Source organism: Oryctolagus cuniculus, chromosome 12 (genome assembly GCF_051225735.1).
Source record: "Oryctolagus cuniculus isolate XC-2025 breed Fujian yellow rabbit chromosome 12, ASM5122573v1, whole genome shotgun sequence".
Classification (NCBI taxonomy): Eukaryota; Metazoa; Chordata; class Mammalia; order Lagomorpha; family Leporidae; genus Oryctolagus; species Oryctolagus cuniculus.
Window position 1 is genome coordinate 25,262,833 of NC_142878.1, and position 21,216 is coordinate 25,284,048.

The window sequence follows — 21,216 nt, forward strand, 5'->3', positions numbered from 1 at the left end:
CTCATGGTTGTCTCCCATGCATGCCCATGGTTTCCCAACATGGGCCAGTTCTTATGTCCAGTGAGGCCTGGACAGTTTGTCCAGCTACTCACAAATGCTGGCTTCTTACAGTAACCACAAGGAGCAGCGGAGGAGAAGCCAGGATCACACAGTGTTGCAGTTGATTTCTCCACAATGTTGCAGTGGATTCATTTCTGAGAGGAGGAGCGTGGTAGGGGCAAGAGGCGCAGAGTCACCACACAGACCCCGGGAGTTGGGTGAAAGTGGGCTTGAGGCAAGCAGCCCGCAGACTCGTTTGTTTCAGTAGTACAACAGCTTATATAGTCAAGACCAGCCAATCCGGTCAAGGGGCGGTCTATGCCCCAACCAATCACAGCCTGTTGCCAGGCAGTTTCCAAAGCCATCCAATCACAGCCTGTTGCCAGGCAGTTTCTGTTGTCAGTGGCCATCTTGATATGACCTTTTCACCTCATTAATTACCACATTAATGACGTGAAAAGTTCATGCCAAGATGGCCACTGAGGTGAAAAGGTCATGCCAAGATGGCCGCTGACAACAGAAACTGCCTGGCAACAGGCAGTGATTGGATGGCTTCAGAAACCACATGACAAGAGGAAACAATATGACAACAGAGCATGACTGACTGCAGGCCGTGATTGGATGGTTTCAGAAACTGCCTGGCAACAAGAGCCTGCCTGGCAACAGGCTGTGATTGGATGGCTTTGGAAACTGCCTGGCAACAGGCTGTGATTGGTTGGGGCATAGACTGCCCCTTGACCGGATTGGCTGGTCTTGACTATATAAGCTGTTGTACTAACTGAAATAAACGAGTCTGCGGGCTGCTTGCCTCAAGCCCACTTTCACCCAACTCCCGGGGTCTTTGTGGTGACTCCACGCCTCTTGCCTCCACCACGCTCCTCCTCTCAGAAATGAATCCACTGCAACATTGTGGAGAAATCAACTGCAACAACACAGGTCGTCACTGGCAATGCCAATGTGAACATGGGAACAACTGAAATCTGGTGCTTTCTCCAGGCCCCAAAGTATCTGGCATTTCTACTTAGGAAGACACTAAAGAAAAGTCAGTATTTTTAAATATTTATTTATTTATTATTTGAAAGGCAGAGTTATGGAGGGGGGGGGCAGATAGAAAGATCCTCCATTCACTGGTTCACTCCCCAAATGGCTGCAACAGCCAGAGCTGGGTCAGCCCAAAGCCAAGAGCCAGGAGCTTCTTCTGGGTCTCCCATGTGGGTACAGGGGCCCAAGGACTTGGGCCATCTTCTACTGCTTTCCAAGGCGCATTAGCAGGAAGCTGGAACAGAATTGGAGCAGCCAGGACTCTAACCATTGCCTATATGGGATGCCAGCACTGCAGGCAGCCACTTTACCCACTATGCCACAGCACTGGCCCAGAAAAAAGTAGTGTTAACATCTCAAAAGCTCAGTGTCCCAGACCGGCACAGAATTAGCACCTCTCTGACCACGAAGGAACCAGCGAGACCATCCCATTCCTTGTTTCTACAGCTTCAGTTGCAAGCTGTGCTACAGTTCTTTGCCACACCCATGGACCACCCACACTATGGCTTTTCTTTAAACAAATGCACTTTACCCCAAATTTAAATTTTCATTATTTTTATCTGAAACGTAGAGAGAGACAGTTCTCCCAGCCACTGGTTCACTCCCCAAAATGCCTGCAACAACCAGGACTGGGCCAGGCTGAAGCCAAGAGCTGGAAACCCCATCTGAGTTCCCCCTAGGGGTGGCAGGAGTCCAAGCACTTTAGCCTTCACCTGCTGCTGAGCAGGGTGACACTAACAGGAGGCTGGAATCAGGAGCAGAGCTGGCACTCAGACCCGGCCTCGCCAACATGGGGCGCAGGGATTCTAAGCAGCACCTTAATCACGGCGCCAAATACTCACATTTTAAAAGCAGAGACTCCATCAGGACATAAACCGGGAAAGTATCGCTCACAGAAGAGGACACAATGTTGTAAATTCCCGTTGGATGCTAACACCGGGCCCAGGTTCTGTTGAAGAATATAGAGGAACTAATTCACAGTCATACTGAAGACTTTTCTGAAAGACTGAAAGAGAAGTAAGAAGGGAGTAACTGGCCAAGAGCTAGGTTGTCCTTTAAGACTGAGTGTGGAGAACCCCTAAACCACCCCGGAAGATTGGGTTCCTCTTCACGTGGGGTTCAAGGGCCTGGCCCCCATTCTCTGGTTCTGTATTTCCCATTACAGAGATGTCCAGCTCAGAAGTGCAAGCTGTCTGCCTGGGTCCCGGACCAAGACACCAGCACAGGCATTAGCTCAGCACCCTGGGTTTCCGACAAGAGCGTCCTCCACCCTCGTCAGCAGGCCCCCAGGATCCCCCTGTCTGAAACGTCCTAAGCAGCACTAATTCTTGGCACTCAGTGTCTCCCTTGTTCTGTGTCCGCCCTAATTCCCCAGCCATCCAAGCGGCCTGGCTTCCTCCTGCCTTCTGCTGCTCAGAGTCTCCTTGGGACTAAGCTCCTCTGAGCCTCTCACCCTCCCGTCCTGTCCCCCTCTCCACCCTGTGTCCCATGCAGCTGGTAGAGCGGATCCAACTATTTCACACCGAGGCGTGAAGGACTCCATCCTGGGGGGGGGGGGGTCCAAAGCAGATGAAGAAACACACATTTTATTATGCAAGCTGTCAAAGGACCTTCTCTTTCTGCCCACCCGGGCTTTTCCCCTCACAGGCCTCACTGATGGTTGAAATGACATCATTGGATGGGGCTCCACTCCGCCTCCTAATGTAGGGCACTTCTGCTCCCCTCCCATCAAGCCCTCAGCTTCACTCTGCTGTAGATGCGAGCCAGCGCAGGTCACTGGGTAGTGCAGGTATTGCCTCAGGCGCCACCCGGCTGGCAGGACAAGGATCTGGAAATCGTGCCAGCCCTGGGCGATTCGAACGTTTTCATTTGGTCTGGATCGAATAATCCCGCCCCCTACCTAGGCATCAACTCAAAATATCCAGCTTTGCTTTAAAAACCTCTGACAATCTAGCAGGCAGTGTGTTTGCCTTTGCCAAGGTATACACACACACACACCCTAGCAGGCCAAGGAGTACACACACACAACAGGCCCAGTTGCACACACACACATATGCTGTAACAGGCCAAGGAGTACACACACACACACACCCTAACAGGCCAAGGAGTACACACACACACACACACACACACACTAACAGGTCAAGGAGTATACACACACACACACACACACACTAACAGGCCCAGGTGCACATACACACAGACCCCACGGAAGCGGGAGGTGCAGGCGCAGGGGTCAGTGGCCCTGGGGACCAAACAGGCAGCCGGCACAGGAGTACCGCCTTCGCTTGGCACACACAGAGACCTCTACTTCCTCCCCGCACCGCCTTTGGTTAAAACTTCATTCACACCTAGGGCCTGGGGTAAAATCCCCAGCTCGCGCCTCCCTGGTGGCCAGGATCCCAGCCCTGCGGAGCAGCCGCACGGCGCTTTGGACCCGGCGGGCTTGCGGCCAGGGATCCAGAAACCCAAACAGTCCTGGCGGGGGGGGGGGGGGGGGGAGCGGACGACACGTTGGCGTCCAAGGCTCCAAGAAGGGGCGACGCCAAGGCCAGGCCAGGGGGTGGGGCAGCCCCAGTCGGTGCGCGCTGACCCTCGGGGGCGGGCGGGAGGCGGCCGCGGCCGCTGCACCGCACGCAGCCTTCAGGGGGCCCGCGTCTGCGCCCCTCGCTGTCCCACGCGGGCCTCCGCACACCCAGCGCAGGGAGCAGGCGGGCCCGAAGCCGCCCTCCCGGAGCCCGCAGATCCCGCGCCCGGCCCGGGGCGGAGACGGGGGCGGTGCCGGGGAGGCGGGTCCGAGCCCTGGGTGCGCCTCTAAAGCGGCCGCGAGCGCGGCTGGCCGGTTCCCGTCCCGCGCCGTCGCGTCTGCCCGGGCCGCAGCCATGGCCAAGCCGCTGAGCGACCAGGAGAGGCGGCGGCAGATCAGCATCCGCGGCATCGTGGGCGTGGAGAACGTGGCCGAGCTCAAGAAGGGCTTCAACCGGCACCTGCATTTCACGCTGGTCAAGGACCGCAACGTGGCCACGCCCCGCGATTACTTCTTCGCGCTGGCCCACACCGTGCGAGACCACCTGGTGGGCCGCTGGATCCGCACGCAGCAGCACTACTACGACAAGTGCCCCAAGGTAGGGCCGCCCCGCGCTCCGCGAGCACCCCCGATCGCAGCTGGGGGAGCAGGCGACACCCAGGCTTCTCCTGAGGGCTGCCTAAGTGTGGGGCGGAGAGGGGGCGTGGGCCCTGCCCGACCCTGTTCCGAAGCCCTGAGCGGACTCCTGGGGGAGTACAGGGGGGTTCCTGGGCCGTCTAGGGAGCCCGGGGATGGAGACGAGGGCTGGCGGGGAAGGGCGACGCGGGGCCCACGTCCACCTGTGGCGAGCTTGAGAAACCTGGACCGGGCAGGTGGGAGGCCGAGTGGAAGGAGGAAAGATAGACTCTGTCCTGGTGCTTCCTGCCCTCAGAAAGCATGGTACAGCCAGCCCATGCGTCCATGCCTCCCTCCCAGCCCACCCGACCCCCAGTGTCTGGGAACTGTGTACATGGTCCCCATGGTGCACTTCCAGCCGGAGCTCTTTTTCACACTCCATTCCTGCATGGCCAAGTGCTCAGGGAACACACCTAAGTCTTCTGATGTTTCCTCAACACGTGAAGAACTCAAGTAGGGGAGGGGCACTGTGGCACAGCAGATTGTGGGGGATCAAGTCCCGCCTCTCTTTCCCATCCAGCGTCCTGCTAATGTGCACCCCAGGAGGCAACAAATGGTGGTCCTGGTATTTGCTGTCCTGCCACCCCTGTAGGAGGCCCACGTGTAGTTCCTGGCTGCTGGCTTCAGTCTGGCCCAGCCTTGGCTGTTGCAGGCATTAGGGTAGTGAACCGGCAGATGGAAGAGATAGTGTCCTCTCTCTCTCTCTCTCTCCTCCCTTTCAGCCTTCAAATAAAGAAACAAACATTGTTAAAACCTCAAGTCATTGTTCTTCCCCTTTCGCCTTGTCTTCTGTGTGCCTAACTTTCATGACAGTCACTCAGACGCAAAACGGTTCTCAGTTTGACTTCCTTCTGTGTGCCCCATTCAGTGGATTGCCATATTCCTGTGGGTTTCTGAAGTTTGCCTTCAAATCCCCACTGCCCTCCATCCTCACTTCCTGCCAGCCTGGCCCCCTGCAGCGATGCTAAGTGGTTACCTAGCTCCCAGGTAGAGCCTGCAGCAGGAGCCAGCTGTGACCAGCAGACACATTGTATTCAGCGAGCCAGACACCTCTCTGCCATTTCATTTTCCATGCCTTCAGGCAGGGCTTACCACACTCCAGTCCTCAGCCCAGGAAGCTTCCTTTCTGTAACCTCCATGACGCATTTCTGGTTTTTGCTGGCCCCAGAGGGCATGTGAGTTGGTAATCTCATTCTGTGCATTGGAGTGCACTTAAGCTTCCTACAGGGATCCTCGCCCTGTGCCCAGCTGTGCCTCGTAGTCTTTCCTTCTGTGGGCATAAACCTTCCTATCCAGGAGACCCTCCCTTCCCATCACCCCCTGCGCCTCCGTGCTCCCCTGCAGAACCAGTCCCCACGTCTGGGCTGTCTGCACTGTACCCCTCACTTGCAGTGAGTGCCCCCTCCCACCGTATGGCTCCCTGCAAGTGGCCCCTGTCCTGCCCATCTCAGTTTTATTCTTGCCACCTCTTGCATACACCTCCCCAGATCCTCCCAGGTCCTCTGATTAATACTGGGAGTAAAATAAGGCATAATTTAGAATCGTTAGTTATTGTTTCTGCCTCAGTTTTTCTCTACAAGCCTTTTGAAAAAGTTAACATTTTGCATAATAAACATAAAATATCTGTCATAATAACACATGTATGTAATTTATAAGGCATAGTGGAGACGCTCAAATACTTTAGTACTAGGCATCACAATAAACTTTTGGAGGTCATTAACTGAGAGTTCTATGTCTCAGGGTCTTTTTTTTTTTTTTTTTTTTTTTTTGACAGGCAGAGTGGACAGTGAGAGAGAGAGACAGAGAGAAAGGTCTTCCTTTGCCGTTGGTTCACCCTCCAATGGCCGCCGTGGCCAGCGTGCTGCGGCCGGCGTACCGCGCTGATCCGATGGCAGGAGCCAGGTACTTATCCTGGTCTCCCATGGGGTGCAGGGCCCAAGCACTTGGGCCATCCTCCACTGCACTCCTGGGCCACAGCAGAGAGCTGGCCTGGAAGAGGGGCAACCGGGACAGAATCCGGCACCCTGACCGGGACTAGAACCCGGTGTGCCGGCGCCGCAAGGCGGAGGATTAGCCTAGTGAGCCGGGGCGCCGGCCTCTCTCAAGGTGTCGTGTGTTCCCAAGTATGAGTTCTTCCTCCCCCAAAATATATTTATGAGAAAATAGAAAGTCACCTTAAGCCCCTGTACTCATAAAGAGTATCACTTAAGGAGGTGCTCTCTCATTTACTTTTTGTCTTAAAATGTCTGAAGTCCATGCTAATTTGAAATCACTAAAAGAGAAGCAAAGACATGGAATACAGATTCAGCCATTATTCCCGGATGATGCCCTCACAATGTCAGGTGTTAGACAGATGTTATAGTTATAAATAACCTCTCCGTAGTTCATTAAAAAGGCAAAACATCATGCTTGTATTCTAGAGCCAGTGGAAGTAGAAACAAGGAAGGATGAGAAAACTGTGCCGTTACGCAAGCGGGTGCTTGTGGCGGAGATACTGTTTCCTGCGATGGCAGTGTCTTCGTGTACCTGAGCCCCAGCTGTGGTGTCTGTGGAGCCCTGCCCCCGTTTGCCTTCTGTCTGCGCCAGGAAAGCTGGCTTTTCCCAGTCTCACAAAGGCATCTGCTTGGCTGGGGAGGCCCTAACCGCAGAAGGGAGCACAGGGAGGCAGCTTGCAGGAAACGGGCTGCCTTGGAAAGCAGGGTTGCATGCCGCACTGTGCGTGACTGGTGACTGTCTCCCTGTGAAGACGGAATGCAGTTCTTCCATCAGATGACGGTGGGGAAGAACAGCATTCCTAAACTGACACTTTCAAATACTGCCATGTTGTCCGTCTCTGAGGGGTCTTGCAGAAGTTCAAGAAAAATGCAAAAAAAAAAAAAAAAAGGTGCATAAATGTCAAACATTTTTGCACCAAAATAAGCTTATTTTTTATTCTCTTTTTTTCCACAAACATTATAAAGTATCCTTTATGTATGTAACCAATATGGCAAATACTACAAAAAGCATACACTTTTGACGTTTTCAGGTTGGCCAAATCTCTTTGTCTTAGGTTCTTACGGAAATGAGAGAGTCCCTAAAATTTGAGAAGGTTTGATGTCGGTGCACCTGCGGACTCCGGTTGTTTTGTGTGTGGCAGAGAAGAAAAAGGGGCACAGATACAGAGAGGAGATATTGTCAAAGGGGGTGAAGTTACTCACTGATCTTGTGAGTCAACTCTGCTTGTATCCAGATAAAAAAGTTTTAGGCAAGTCTGATCTTTGCTCCTCTCGATTTTAACGCTGATAAAATGTACCTGGCTTTTACCAGGTCAAACACAAACAGTTTCCAAGTCAACAGAGACGTTTCTGCTTTCATCAGGCACAACCACTAACACACGTAGGTGGGCTTTCTTAGAAGGAACTATCTCCCCTCGTAGCCTGTCTAGAATAATTTCAATTCTAAAATTAATTGTAAATTTACTTCTATTCATCAGTCGCAGCGCAATATTTTCTAGCCATAGAGTAGAAGGGAGTGAATCCTCCTGTTTCTTGGAGGATGTGATGTGGTCCCAGCCACTGCACCTGACCCTCACCCTTATAGAAGCACCTAGAAATATTTTATGAATGATTCAAAAGCTATGGCAGTCTGACTTCCTGAGCCTAATAGAAGGGGGAGAAGCCACAAGCTATTGAATGCAGTTAGTTGGGTGAGTTTGCTTTATTTTTCCTCATTGAGACTAAAAATATACTGAAGTCTTTTGCCAAAAATAGCATATAAAATGGTTTCCTGAAAACCAGATGCTAATAGTGCTTTTACTCTGTGCTGACATCTGTAGGAGTTTCTCCCACTCTGTGTTACAGTAATCTTGCTTGTCTTGCTTGGTTGGTTCCTATTGGTGGCCTGAAAGGACCTTGAGAGTTGTTTTTTTTTTTTTTAAAGACTTATTTGTTTGTTTGTTTGTAAGGCCAAGTGATAGGGAAAGGGAAACAGAGAGAGAGAGAGCCAAAGAGAAAGATAGCTTCTGTCTGCTGGTACGCTCCCCAGATGCCTGTAACAGCCAGGACTGGGCCAGGCTGAAGCCAGGAGAACAGGACTCCATCCTGGTCACCCATGTGAGTGGCAGAAATGCAAGCACTTGGGCCAGCACCACTGCCTCCCAGGCGCGTTAACAGGAACCTGGCTTGGAAGCGAGAGAGCCAGGACTCCAGCTCAGCAGTGCCACATGCTGCGCCGCACTGCCCACCTACCGCCTTGGATGTGGATACTGCCAGCTGAGGCTGCCCCCAGGGGAAACCTGACCTCTCGTTCCTTTATTTCAGAGGGTTTATTACCTCTCCCTGGAGTTTTACATGGGCCGAACATTGCAGAACACCATGATCAACCTCGGCCTGCAGAATGCCTGTGATGAGGCCATCTACCAGGTAGTTGTCCCCACAGTCCTCTCACCCTCTCCTTTTAAGCTGCCAATTCACTTTAGGAACCTTGGACACATGGAACATGGAAGAAAAGTGAAAAATTGCCGTCTACAGACAAGGCTACGACAAACGATTAGAAATACCCATCACTGTATGGATACCTGCCGTTGAAGATTCGACCAAAAAGAGAAGTTAGTGAACTGATTATGACTCATGAGAATTTTATCTTATAATTGAAGTCTTTGATAGCAGTTTCCAACAAATTACAGATTCCATCCTAGAAATCAGGATCTGAACAGGCCTTTTTTTAAAAAAAGATTTTTATTTGAAAGACAGTTACAGAGAGAGGTAGAGACAGAGAGGTCTTCCATCTGCTGGTTCACTCCTCAGATGGCTTCAACAGCTGGAGCTGCGCCTAACCGAAGCCAGGAGCCAGGAGCTTCTTCCAGGTCTCCCACATGGGTGCAGGGGCCCAAGGACTTGGGCCATCTTTTACTGCTTTCCCAGGCCATAGCAGAGAGCTGGATTGGAAGAGGAGCAGCCAGGACTAGAACCGGCGCTCATATGGGATGCCGGTGCTTCAGGCCAGGGCTTTAACCAGCTGCCTGCAGCGCCAACCCCTGAACAGGCTTTTAAAGTCCACGAGCACTTTGGGGTGTGCCACCAGAATCACAAGGTTCACTTTGGGCCACTGTCTGGTGTTTAAGAGATGATCGAGGTTTGACAGTTACTCATGTATCAAGGCGGTCTGTGCACATGGTCAGCGTTGACAATCACCTTGTCACACGTCTCTGTCGCTTCATGAGGTGGAAACGCACTCCGCCTTACAGGAGGTGCCTGAGATCGAAAGCCTAAAGTGCTCGTTTGTTTCTGGGAATACACTCTGCTGTTTCTGCTCTGAGCTTCCGGCGTCTCCGTAGCAGAAGCAAATAGTCCTTAACCTTTTTTTGGAGGTGCTGTGGCAAGGAAGAATTTGCCTTTGCAAGGACAAGCTGTCTGCACTGTCTTTCCCTTCACACAAGACTGTCCGCTCTGTGGCCAGCTGGGCGCCCCCAGGGGCTGGCGTCCTGTGTGTGTGTTGCATATTTCCTGAAGAAGACCCATTGCAGCTCCCAAGCACTTCCCTTTTCTTGGGTCTCCTAATACCTGCTGAGAATCAGACACCTCCCCTGGCATAGCACATCACCAGGTGGGAGGAAGGGCTCTGTGTCTGCTTGCTTGCTCAAAGTTTATGACTTAAAGCAGATGGCGTTTTTAGAATTTAAAAATCTGCAGTGTTTGCACTAGCAGTTGGCTTGCACAGGGACCCCAGTAAACTCCAGTCACCTGGGAGGAAATCCAAAAGCCTCTTCAGCAGTGAACAGAAGCAAAGCCGCTGTTTGAACTTGTAAGATTTAGTCATCGAGACTTGTACAACCAAGCAGCCGGAGCGTGGGCTTCGAAGGTAGTCACATCCTAGGCTTGTTTTCAAATGTGTACATTCCTTCTCCATTTTGTATAAATAGAGATTGCATGGCTTTCAGTAAGAACACAGTCATTTCACAAGAGACCTTGCTTTAGCCAGGGCTGGGCTGGATTCTCATCTGGTCAACATCGGGCAGGTCATTGAATTCACCTGACCATCGCTCCCTCCCTCGTGGTGAACTGTGCAATCGGAGTGATCTCCAAGGCTGCAGAACTCTGCTAGGTGTCCATTGTGGTGCTGGGACAGAGGTGGGGACCTCTTTTTTCTGTCCAGGGCCATTTGGATATTTACAACATCTTTTGCAGAGCCATATACAATTATCAACTTAAAAATTTTGGCCGGCGCCGCAACTCAGTAGGCTAATCCTCTGCCTGCAGCACCAGCACACCGGGTTCTAGTCCCAGTCGGGCGCCGGATTCTGTCCCGGTTGCCCCTCTTCCAGTCCAGCTCTCTACTGTGGCCTGGGAGTGCAGTGGAGGATGGCCCAAGTGCTTGGGCCCTGCACCCACATGGGAGACCAGGAGAAGCACCTGGCTCCTGCCATCGGATCAGCGCGGTGCACCAGCTGCAGCGCACCAGCTGCAGCAGCCATTGGGGGGGTGAACCAACGGCAAAGGAAGACCTTTCTCTCTGTCTCTCTCTCTCTCTCTCTCTCTCTCTCACTCACTGCCCACTCTGCCTGTCAAAAAAAAAAATTAGCCTGCTCCAGCTTTATTGAATTTTGCATCCTGCCTGTGGTTGCCTTGGCAGGGCCAGACAAAATGATTCTGCAGTCCTCCTATGGTGTGTGGGCCGGATGGTCCCTCCCACCTCCCCACTCCCCACCCCTACCTGTGCTGGTGGATTCTGGCTGTGGGGTTCCCTACATCATAAAGGAGCGATCTTGCTGGCAACCAGTCCTTTCCATCTCCAAGTTCGCAGATGCTCCTTGGCCTCCCACAGCCTGGTCGTACCCTCCCCAGAGTGCAGTAGGGGATTTTGGACTGCAGGACAGAGGTTTCCCTGGTGGCTGTGAGACCCCAGGTCTCATAGGTCACGACTGCTAACTGGGGGTTAACAGCTTCTGACCCTGCAAGGTAAATATGCTATCATGACACAGTGAACTTTAGTCCATCTTGAAAAGGCTGACCTCATACCTGTGGGTCATTTTTTAAAGCCCTTAGCCCAAGTACCATTAGCTGCATATTGGACTATGTCTAAGGTTTTAACCCAACAGCATAAAGATTAATTTTTAAATGGTAATAGCTAGCATTTCTTAAGGAATCTCTGTCCTGGAATAGTTCTGATGCTTTGTCTGTAGAATCACATTTAATTCACCGTCATAAATGAGGTAGGTTCTGTTACCCTCCACATTTTTTTTATAATAGCAGCAAGGCATACAGAGTCTTAGTAGCCTCCCCAAGCTTGTTCAGCAAGGAGGTGATAGTCAATGGTGGACAGTTCCAGGCCCACACACTTCTCCGTTCTGCAGCTGCACCGTCGTGAGCAGGAGCAGAAGCAGAAGCAGTCGTCAGCATGTGCAGTGGGCATCTGATGTCAGAGGAGCTGGCAGGGAGCTAACACTAGACTGCTTAGCCCAGCTAACCAAATGTCCCGCATCCGTGTCTGCTTCTGTTACTGTTTTCCTTTCATTGCCAGCTTGGCTTGGACATGGAAGAGCTGGAAGAAATTGAAGAAGACGCTGGACTTGGCAATGGCGGTCTCGGAAGGCTGGCTGGTAAGTGACATCATCAGTGTGTTAGGTCATCTGGCCAATGGATGCCTTCCCAGATGCCTCTTATGTTCACGCGTAGAAGAGCAAGACAGGGGTCCCGGAAGAAGAGCCAGGTATGATTGTGTGTGCATTCGTGTTGAGTTTGCGTTGTGATTTGGTCGATTACAAACAGTTTTGTCTGTAATGGAAGGGAACTTGAACAGAAGAGACATTGCTTAAGACCCCAGAGTTCACCAGATCCTCCTGTGAGCTGTAGTTTCCAGAGTGGCCCCTCTACTTCACTTGTGTGTTCACAGCTGCCCAACTCACACGTTTGTGTGGCATGAACTAAGTTGTAAGTCTTGCCTTATGCACTTGGTAGCTTGCTATCTGGTTCACTAGCTGGCAGTGATATGTTAGTATTATTGGTATAGTTTGATTAATTAATATCGTGTGTGTGAATGCAATTTAAGTTCTTTGCTTTATCCAGGGAATGATTATTTAACAAATAAATAGGAAAACATTAAGAATATAATACCAGCTCCATTTATTTATAAATATACAACCCTGTAATCATGTAATTCTATACCTTGATATTTACCCTAGAGAAATACTCAACAACGTGTACCAGAAGAAATGTGGTGAAAAAAATATTATAATGCAGTTTGTAGATACAAAATATTAACTATAACCCAATTTTCAGAGAATAAAATGAATCTATATGTATTTCCCTGAGTAGATCTATAGGTTCAGAGAAAATAAAGTTGTATATAGTGTGACACCATTTGTGTTTTTTTTAAAGTTAAATATTTGTCTCAAAGTATGCATATATAGAGACACGGAGAAGAAAAGGTCCAGAATTTTAAATACCAAGCAGTGGCTCTCTCTAGAAGTGCAGGATTGGAGGTGGCAGTTAAAAGGGATGTAAACATTTTAATTTTTTTGTCTGTAACATTTTACATTTTTAAGTAAGATATATTAGTATATTCCTTATTAAATTTAAATAATGAAAAGTTGTTACTATACATGTGTCAGATTATAATCCCTGAAAAGTAAATGCCTTTTTCTCTTTTTTAAAAAAGTATATTTATTGGGGCCATCACTGTGGCATAGTGGGTAAAGTCACTGCCTGCAGCGCCAGCATCCCATATGGGCACCAGTTCAAGACCCAGCTGCTCCACTTCTGATCTTGCTCTCTGCTATGGCCTTAGAAAGTAGTGGAAGATGGCCCAAGTGCCTGGGCCCCTGCACTCGCATGGGAGACCTGGAAGAAGCTCCTAGCTCTTCACTTCGAATCAGCGCCAGTTCAAGTCCTGGCCACTCCTCTTCCAATCCAGCTCCCTGCTAACGCACCTGGGAAAACAGCAGAAGATGGTCCAAGTCCTTGGGCCCCTGCACCCACGTGGGAGACCTGGAGAAAGTCCTGACTCCTGGCTTAGAACCAGCCCAGGTCCAGCCACTGTGGCCATCTGGGGAGAGAACCAGTGGATGGAAGACCTCTCTCTCTCTCTCTCTCTCTTCTTCTCCTTCTCTCTCTGCAACTCTTTCAAATAAATAAATAAATCTTTTAAAATTATATTTATATATTATTTGAAAGCAGAGTTAGAGAGAGAGGAAGAGGGAGAGGGAGGGGGAGAGAGAGAGAGAGGAAGAAACAAGAGAGAGAGAGCTCTTCCATCCACTGATTCACTCCCCACATGGCACCAATGGCCAGAGCTGGGCTGGTTCTAAGCCAGGAGTCAGGAGCTTCCTCCAGGTCTCCAGGTCTCCCATGTTGGTGCAGGGTTCCAAGGACTCAGGCCATCTTCTACTGCTTTCCTAGGCACATTAGCAGGGAGCTGGATTGGAAAAGGAGCAACCAGGACTTGAACCGGCGCCCATATAGGATGCCAGCGCTGCAAGTGGCAACTTTACCCATTGTGCCACAGCGCTGGCCTCTATGTTTTTTTCTCTCTGAACTGATTCAGAAATCTATGGATTTTGCACACACTTCCAAGTTATGGAAAGCCATTTGCATCTGATCCATATCATTTAACCCTTACTACACTGGTCACAGTGTGCTTCAACACAGCCACTAGTAATAAAACAAAACGGAACACAAAAACACTGCCTACGGTACGCTTGCCACCTTCTGGCGTAACCGATCCCCACGTGAGCAGTCATCCCATGGGGCTCCGGGAAGGCCTACAGGGCCAGTGTGGTGCACAGCCAGGATTTTTTAGGGAATCTGGAATGGTTGCCCCTACACCTGAGGTCAAGGGCAAACCCAGAGGACCACAGCTCAGGGAGAGCTGGTGCTGGAGGAGGTAGCACGGCTTGGAGACCTTGGCCACTTCCACTTGTGGATCTGCTTCAGGGCTGTACCGTGACGCGCACTTGTCACCTTGCTGTGTTCTCTCCAGCTCTCACCACTCTTTTCCATGTTAATTCCTAGGGTGCACATCCTTGTTCTCTGTGTATTTCTCCGTTCAGACTCCTGCGATTACAATGATTAGTGTCACCCCTCGGTTTGTACCCCGCCACAATGGATCCCCGCCCAGCCTGAGGGTGCCTGTCCTGGATCAGCCTCTCATTAAGTAACGGAAAACCTAGCAGAACATGGTTCAGCCATGAGGGAAGGACGCACATGTGAGCCTCAGTTTCCTGGGGCTGCCTTTTCATTTTCTAAAGATTATTTATTTATTTGGAAGAGTTGGAGGGAGAGAGAGATCAGTCTTCCATCTGCTGGTTTGCACCCCAAATGGCCACAACAGCTGGGTCTGGGTCAGGATGAAGCCAGGAGCTTGGAGCTCCATCCAGGCCTCCTATGTAGGTGCCGGGGGCTCAGCTACTTGGGCCATGCTCTGCTGCCTTCCTGGGCGCACTAGTCGGGAGCTGGATGGGAAGCAGAGCAGCCGGGAATCAAACCTGGGCCCGTATGGGATGCCTGCCCTGGAGGGGCTGCCTTTTCATGCAGGGGCCCTGGAGACAGCTTCCCTCCAGAGGGCAGTGTGGGAGTGGGTGTCTGGCACAGAGGTGAAGCCGCCATTGGGATGGCCACATCCCGTTTAGGAGTGCCTGTGTCCCAGCTCCTCTGATTGCAATCCAGCTTCCTGCTGATGCATACGCATGCTGGCCCAGCCCTGGCTGTGGCAGGCATTTGGGGAATGAGCCAGCAGATGGAGGATCTCTCTTCTTCTGTCTCTCCCACTCTCTACCATTCAACTAAAATGAAAATAAACAAATGATTTTTTTTTCAATCCTCAGTTTTTAAAAACAAAGCAAAGGCCACATGGCTGACACTACTTGACATAGCTAACGTGGTCAGCTTCCTTAATCTGTTCTCAGACCATTTACCAATGTGAACACAGAGGTTACTTCTAGGTCGTGACATCATTGATATTTAGTTTATTCTTTGTGCATTTTTAGATTCACTAACTTTTATTATAATTAGAAAAGATACTATTTAAAAATCAATGCCATATTTTTTAGGGGAAAGACTTGCAATTTTAACTAAGCATAATGGCTCTGTCTTTTGTCTGTGCCCTGCTGAGGTAGCCTGCTTCTTGGACTCCATGGCCACGCTGGGGCTTGCAGCCTACGGGTACGGCATCCGATATGAGTACGGCATCTTTAACCAGAAGATCCGAGATGGGTGGCAGGTGTGTGAGCGTCTTTCTCAGTTGTGTGTTTGAAGCACTTCTCATCAGAGCACTCTGGGTGATGAATAATGGGGGGACCTTTAACATGGAGCTTTTCACATTTCGGTTGCATTTGGTTGATGGTCGGTGGACACCGCCAGTCTTCCTGTCTTGCAATGACAGTTCCCTCTGAGCGGCGTCTGCTGGTGTCATTCACCACCACAGGCAAGGTGCCTCGCGCAACGCCTGCCTCCCAGGGGGCTCTCCACTGGGTGTTGCCCAGGCAGTGTGTGACCTCCTGTTCTCTGCAACATGAAAACTGGAGGAGGACATCCTTGGACGCACGGTCAGCCTCTAATACCCCTAAAGCATGCCAATGTTGTGTAGGTGAGGAAACTGGGACTCCTAAGAAGCAAAGTTACCCAGATCACCCTGCTGGCAGCTCTGGGTCTGGGTCCCCGGATTTCCGTGTGCACAATTCACTGTTCTCTGCGCTTGCAGCCCTGCCCTCCTCAACAAGCCTGTCCTACCAGAAATAAGCTCAGCGTCCTGGTTGTGTTACAAGAAGAAATCAGGAAATCTTGTTAACAGTCCTATCCCATAAATCTGGCATACATTTATGTTTAGAGTTGTAGTGCTACATAGAAATCTGCACAAATCCATACAAATGCCTCTACTTTCACTTTTCTCTGGCCAAATCACCTTCTTAAGTGTTTGGTTTTCTTGTCCTTTGGAGTCTGTAGGTAGCTCTAGTATGGACAATTTGGCCTGGTGCTGGTGTGGTGTAGGATTTCTGTCTCCTTATTTTTGTCTGTGTACACATTACTGACAACAGTTATGGGTGTGACTTGCAGAAGGCTAGAGCTCTCAAGCTCCCCGTTCCTTTCCAAGACTGAATCCAACAGAGGAGCACTCAGGGACGGGGGGTTGGGGAGGCTGGGGGGACGTGGCTGGATCTAAGGGGCTGAGGGGCTTTGGCCCATTGAGAACAAGAGTGGTGTCTCGCCCCCTCCACCACCTCTATCCCATCCTCCAGGATTTGGACACCCTCGGGGCCAAGGAAGGGGGGATCTAAAAGATTTGGCATGATGACAGACTAAAAAAGGCTCAGATGGATAATCCCAGGAACATATGATTAGGAAAACTTACATTTTGCTATGGACCAGTGCTGTGTGTGTCTCGCCATCCCCAAGAAACAACAATCGGGAGGTAGCTGGGTGCAGAAGCAAAGCTTGAGCCCTATTTCCTCCTTGAGACCTCATTTCAACATAGCACATGGTTTCCTAACCACTCTGGGCCTCAGCTTTCTCATCCGGAAATGGAGACACCAGCTTTGCAGAATTCTTGTGAAAATACCTAAAATATACGGCCCCCAAATGGGTGCTCAATAGCACTGTTGATTTTCCTTAAGGAAGACAAGCTGAGAAAGCGCAGTATTCTACAATGACATATGAATATAGTCATTGCTATTACCTGTTTAGTTAGTTTTAGGGAACTGGGAACTTGTTGATGTTAATTTTTAAAAGTAGGATATCCTTAACGATCCAGAGGCAGCCAAGAGCATAAAGAGAAATTACTAGGAAAAATATACATCATATCTTTAATAGTCATCGTCTCAGAGATGGAATTACTGTCCTGCATTTGCTCTCCCAATGCCTCCTATTACATAAGAAATGTGTGTTTCCAATCAGAGAAAGGAAAGAGTTGGTTCTCCTCCCAGCTGACATCATCCAGTTCCACGCTGGGAGCCTGGCCTAGCAGTTCTGCCAGGAAGGCCACCATGTTGAGCCAAGCTGCCTGGCAACCTGAGGGCCCCTTTCTCAGTCTCGGGGGGCCTGGTGTTTGGTGCTGCTCGCATCTCAGCATGCTGAAGGATTTCACTGCTTTTTAAAAAAAAATATTTATTTATTCATTTATTTGAAAGAGTTACATATAGAGAGAGGGAGAGGCAAAGAGAGAGATCATCCATTTGCTGGTTCACTCCCCAAATGGCCGCACCAGCTGGAGCTGAACTGATCCAAAGCCAGGAGCCAGGAGCCAGGAGCTTCTTCCAGGTCTCCCACATGGGTGCAGGGACCCAAGCACTTGAGCCATCCTCCACTGCTTTCTCAGGCACATTAGCAGGGAGCTGGATTGGAAGAAGAGCAGCTGGGACAGGAACCGACACCCATATGTGATGCTGGCTTTAACCATATGTGGCCTTGGCATCTTGTAACTACTATTGTATGAAAGATTTAAAAGAAACTCAGAAATCAACTTCCCCACTTTTTTTCTCAAGTACATCTTCCCCCTCTAATTTTATGAAAAGTCACTCTTAATTAATCACACCTCACTCTGTTCCTGTTATATGGTCTTTAATCCCAGAAACTCCTTTTCTCTCCGACAACAGAAATATGAATTTCCAGGGTTAAAAAGAAAGGCCAGGTAGGTTTTGCTGCTGGGAGGTGTTCGAAAGCCAGCCTCCTTAGCCAGCATCCGTCTTTAGTGAGCACTTGAGATAGAAGCGGAAGGACATGTCGCTCTGTTGGATGGTAAAGAGAGAGCATAAAATGGATCATACCCTGAGAAGAAACCACTTCCATCAAAACCACAAGGCACCTGGCAGGAGGGAGCAGCCTCTTCGGAGCACGGCCATGACCCTCACAGGTGCCGCTGCCCATCCAGGGGCAGGCATAGAGGAGGCTGCCACAAATTCCCCAAACTGGGCAGATTTGGGGATGGTGATGGACTTAGAACTTTTGAGTCTCTTCAAGGAAGCTTGGCAGCCGTAGAGTGCTGGTTGTGAACCCTTCTAGGGAGAATTTTGCTAAAATTGCTACAAATCTAGACTTAGCATGAAATCTAACGGGGGGTCACTGACACCTTGTCGGTCATAGTCCTCAGAGAGAAGAGCTGGCCCCGGCGAGCAGGAGGGGACGAGGCCACTGCCACAACCTCACCTGAATGCTTAGCAGTCGCTCCACAGGTCTGGGTGGAAAGACGCCCACGGAGTGTGTCCTGGGCTTGAATCAAATGAGGTCTGCCCAACCCCCCCCCCCTCCTTCTCGCCCCCTCCCTCTCCCTCCCTCCTTCTCCCTCTCCCCTGCGCCTCCCTCTCCCTCTCCCCTCCGCCTCCCCTCCCCCTCCCCTTCCCCCATCTCCCCTCTCCCTCCCTCCCCCCTCTCCCGTCTCCCCTCTCCCCTCTCTAATGGGCCAAGCCTATCCCATGGTTCAGAGCCAGCCATACAATTCGTGTTAACCTTGCTAGCTGCTTGTGGTACTGCTGAACTCTTGGCATGCCCCAGAAACATTTTCAGCTATTTGTATCATCAGAAAGCAGCCTTTGTGGACTCTGCGGAGGCTTGTCAGCAGCGCTTCACGTGCTCTGTGCCCCGCGATGGAGAGGAAAAGCATTTCCTAGTATTGAGCTACTGCGGAGTCCTCCGAGCTGACCTCTGCCCCCTGCTGGCTCGGAGACCCATTGCATTGAGTAACACACACACACACACACACCCGGTAGCTCCCTGCTGGCATCCCCACTCCAGGGAGCCACCTTTGCTTGGGGTCAGCCCTAAGTAGCCTCTGGGGTGCGGGGGCTCAGCAGTACAGTGTATCAGCGGTCGCACTGCATTTACATCGTATTGAATATCTGAGATAGGCTAGAGATGATTTAAAATATATGAGAGGAGATCTATAGGCTATATGCAAAGACTATACTGTTTTGAATAAAGGAGCATCCATAGGTTTTGGTACCTGAATTGGGATTCTAGAGCCAGTTGCCATGGATACTGAGGAACAACTAACTGTGCTTGCCTTCTACTCTGACTTTATTTATTTATTTATTTATTTTTGGACAGGCAGAGTTAGTGAGAGAGAGAGACAGAGAGAAAGGTCTCCTTCCGTTGGTTCAACCCCCCCCCCCCACCAATGGCCGCTATGGCCGGCACGCTGCGCTGATCCGATGGCAGGAGCCAGGTACTTATCCTGGTCTCCCATGGGGTGCAGGGCCCAAGCACTTGGGCCACCCTCCACTGCCCTCCCGGGCCGCAGCAGAGAGCTGAACTGGAAGAGGGGCAACCGGGACAGAATCCGGCGCCCGACCAGCCCTTTCTTTCTTTCTTTCTTTCTTTCTTTCTTTCTTTCTTTCTTTCTTTCTTTCTTTCTTTCTTTCTTTCTTTCTTTTCAATCTGACTTTAAAACAAGCCTTGTAAAACAGAGACTCATTCACTGATTCTGTAGCAAAGCAGCCAGATACTCAAAGAAGAGTAAGCAAATAAGGTTTCCTACAGAACTTGTGAACCCCATAAAATGAAAACCAGCCATCACTCGGCAAGGGAAAAGTTGATGGCAATAAGAGTCATCAGCTGACTGGTCCCCTGCCACTTAAGAGCAGAGCGCATCTTCCAAAGTGCAGATGCCACCTCTGACCTCCCTGTGAGTCCGGGAGTGGCCCAGCAGAGGGAGCCCCCGAGCCCATCCCAGTCCATGAGCCTGGCAAGCTGCCTGGAGGTGGAGTGTGTGTTCTGGCTACCTTTCTCTGCAGAAAATAGGTCTCCCTTCCCCGCTGCCCGTGATTCTGAGAGGAACACCCACCGTGACTTCTCCTCCGCCTCCTCCTGTTTCGTGTGACGCCTTCAGCTGTGTTTTGCAACAGCCCCCAGCGCTGAAATGACGCAAAGAGGCCAAGGCTCCTCCCCTGGCACAGGTAGAAGTGTTCCCAGCGGCCAGTGCGAGCCGAGCCGGCCGTTAGGAGCTGTAAGGCTGCCAGCTATTGACACAGTAGTGCACCTCTCTTCAGCGGGCAGACTTCGACTGCTTCCTTGTTAGAATCGTATTTCTCGTTTTCCTTATGACTTGGGAGGCAGAAGCTCATTTCCAAATTGTAAACAGCAGGCTTGCTTACTGGTATGACCTTGTGGCTCCTGGCTGCTCTGTGCAGTGTGGGGACGCCCAGCATCAGGGAGTCCCAGGAACTTGCTAGAACGCCACCCCAAGGGGCTGGCCTTGTGGGGCATCAGCATCCCATATGACAGCTGGTTTGAGTCCTGGCTGCTCCACTTCCCCAGGCAGCTCCCTGCTAATGCACCTGGGAAAGCAGTCCATATGGGAGACCCGGATGGAGTTCCAGGCTCCTAGCCTCAGCCTGGCCCAGCCCCAGTTGTTGCAACCATTTGAGAAGTGAACCAGTGGATAAAAGATGGACGTGTGTGTGTGTGTGTGTCCCTCCTTCTCTGTATAACACTGCCTTTCAAATAAACCAATCTTACCAAAAAAAAAAAAAAAAAAAAGTGGAACATTGAGACCCCTCCCCCCGGCCTCCTGAGGGTCTGCCCTCAACAGGCTGGAATTTGCGGGTGCACTCAAGGCCCCTGTAGCCTTTCCTAGGCTTCCTCCCAGTCGGGTAGCTCCTCCTGCCCCCAGCTCCGCTCTCAATCCCAACTCTTCTGCCAACGAATGCTTCTGGGAGTCCCCTTCTCATCTCCTGTGGTGCTGGAGCCAACCTCAGTGGGCAGCTTCCTGGCTCTTGATGCAATGATTGATGTTTGAATGAGTGAATGTGTGTGCATTGGCCGGCCTGGCTGCTGACATCGATGTTTGTATTCTATCTCAAGAACAGTAGCTGTGTTTATTTTTCTCTCATTGCAGCATGCCTGTAGCAGGCATCAAACTTATGCTTAGGTGATCATGAGGTGCCCCTGCCATAACTTTTAGACAAAACCTTCTAACATAAACCTGAGTTTTCCAAGAGGCCAGGGTGAGGAATCAAATAGGTAAAATAGCAG

The 21,216-nt window shown here is 50.7% G+C and overlaps 1 protein-coding gene and 1 long non-coding RNA gene across 4 annotated transcripts in view; one reads left to right on the forward strand and one right to left on the reverse strand.

Moving 5' to 3' along the window:
- Positions 1-1,089: 1,089 nt before the first annotated feature.
- On the reverse strand, positions 1,090-3,145 carry LOC138844618 (uncharacterized). Of its 2 annotated transcripts, none has more exons than XR_011380726.2 (3): positions 2,664-3,145; positions 1,923-2,029; positions 1,090-1,315 (listed from the first exon to the last, which is right to left on the reverse strand). It is a non-coding gene; the product is annotated as an uncharacterized LOC138844618 (long non-coding RNA). The 2 variants fall into 2 exon arrangements; XR_016217864.1 differs by having other exon boundaries at positions 1,923-2,086.
- A 776-nt stretch (positions 3,146-3,921) lies between these two features.
- PYGL (glycogen phosphorylase L) overlaps positions 3,922-21,216 on the forward strand; it is a 38,562-nt gene continuing 21,267 nt past the window's right edge. Inside the window, exons 1-4 of one of the 2 annotated variants that reach the window (XM_002718303.6) lie at positions 3,922-4,205; positions 8,581-8,682; positions 11,780-11,858; positions 15,372-15,475. In XM_002718303.6, the coding sequence (XP_002718349.1) occupies positions 3,963-4,205; positions 8,581-8,682; positions 11,780-11,858; positions 15,372-15,475 (528 nt within the window). In that variant the 5' untranslated portion in view covers positions 3,922-3,962. The remainder of the gene's footprint in view (positions 4,206-8,580; positions 8,683-11,779; positions 11,859-15,371; positions 15,476-21,216) is intronic. The other variant, XM_089309719.1, reaches the window with a different exon arrangement.